At 38.6% G+C, this 1,665-nt stretch overlaps 1 protein-coding gene across 1 annotated transcript; it reads right to left on the bottom strand.

The window, feature by feature from the left end:
• Positions 1 to 583: 583 nt before the first annotated feature.
• On the bottom strand, positions 584 to 1,075 carry LOC112088032. The gene has a single exon (XM_024158181.1). It carries the CDS (start codon positions 1,073 to 1,075, stop codon positions 584 to 586), a length of 492 nt encoding a protein of 163 aa, XP_024013949.1.
• Between the last annotated feature and the right edge of the window lie 590 nt (positions 1,076 to 1,665).

The raw sequence follows: 1,665 nt of genomic DNA, 5'->3' as shown, positions 1-1,665 counted from the left end.
CATTGCCAGCGGTTTTATCTGATGTTGATGAAATCGTAGTAGCACCCAGCGAATTATTAGACATGCGTCATAATGAAGAAGGGTGTTTGGAAGTGTTGCTATCTTGGACAAATCTTCCATTGCATGAGTCTAGCTGGGTATTAGCTCGGGAGTGAAGACGGTTAAGCGTGTGAAGAAAACGCGTGAGAGAAGCAGTTGGAAGACAATTAGTATAAATACTAGAATTGTTGAGAAATACGTATTCAGTTTTTGTTATTGTGGAAGTAGCGTTTGAGCTTACTATTCCTGTATGCGTTTTACATACGTCATGAGTTTGTAAATACGATACGGTGAAGCTTTGTATCTCTCTCTTCTACGATTCAATATACAGAAATTACATCAAAGATCTTATCACCAACCCGTTTTTATGTTCTTCTTCCTGCGAGAGTAGCATGTCGATAATGGAGTTACCTGAAGCTGCACCACACTTCAAACTAGGTTGAGAAGATCGCAGCAAACCTGAGCTTTTTGTCCAGGTACTGTTTCAGTTACAAAATTTATTGAACTTTTACCCTTGTGAACCGTAGATAAAACTACATCCCCTTTAGCTCTTATCTCCAAAGAAACCCATTCCCAATATCTTAGAAACTTTTCCCAAATTTTTCACCTCAAGTTCTTTGTTCAAACTCTCTTCTTCTCCAACACTTTTCTGATGCATCCGCTTCTTACTTTCAAAAATATCATCGAGTGTTGATTCTATCTCAGATTCTTCCTTGCTCTCCTTAGACTCAATTACTTCGTAACTCTCAGATTTTTCTGATGAAGAAGAGTCTCCACCTTGAGCTGATGAATCCCTTGTCTCAAAACCATAAGGAGTTGCTCCTTGAATCAGATTCTCACTGAATGTCACCTTCTTTACCTTCTTCTTTTTCACTTCTACCTCAGCTTTTGGCATGTTCACGTCAACTTTAGAAACTGTGCCTTGAAGATAATACAAACCACCTTGGTATTTTCCAGATATTACCTTCTTCTTTCCTTTGTAGAACTGAACCTTGAAGTTACCTCTTTCATACCTGCAACCAGATTTCTCTAACATTCCATAAGAAATAAGATTCCTACTCACCTCTGGTATATATTTCACATCCTTGAGTATCACTACAGAACCATCTGGATTCTAAATCCGAATCTTCCCCATTCCTTTGATGTTACAATGAGTGTTATTAGCCATCAAAACTCTACCACCATCAAACTCCTTGAAATCAAACAAGACTTCTTTGTCTGGTGTACTATGGTATGAACAGCCTGAATCCATAATCCATTCTTTCTTTCTATCTTGAGTGCTGACACTTAACACCATTGGTTCCTTTGAATCTGTTGCAACATTTGCAGAATCTGCAGGTTTCTTTCTATGAGGACATTCCCGCTTCCAATGTCCTTCATCTCCACAGATAAAACAACCTTTGTTGTTTTTCTTTCCTCTACTCTTAGACCTTCCTCTTCCATTCTCTGATCTCTTTTCTGATCTGGCTCTAGCCTCAACATATAACCCTTCTCCATCTGATCTTGAAAGCCTTTCATTTTCAGACAGTTCTCTCTCCTTAGATTTTGCAGCACTAGCTACTTCCTCCAACTGAATAGCTTCCCTACTATACTTAAAAGTATCCTTTAAAGAATCATACCTAGAGG

The sequence above is a fragment of the Eutrema salsugineum genome, unplaced genomic scaffold, assembly GCF_000478725.1.
Source record: "Eutrema salsugineum unplaced genomic scaffold, Eutsalg1_0 scaffold_15, whole genome shotgun sequence".
Lineage (NCBI taxonomy): Eukaryota > Viridiplantae > Streptophyta > Magnoliopsida > Brassicales > Brassicaceae > Eutrema > Eutrema salsugineum.
This window is presented reverse-complemented; position numbering and strand designations above follow the sequence as displayed.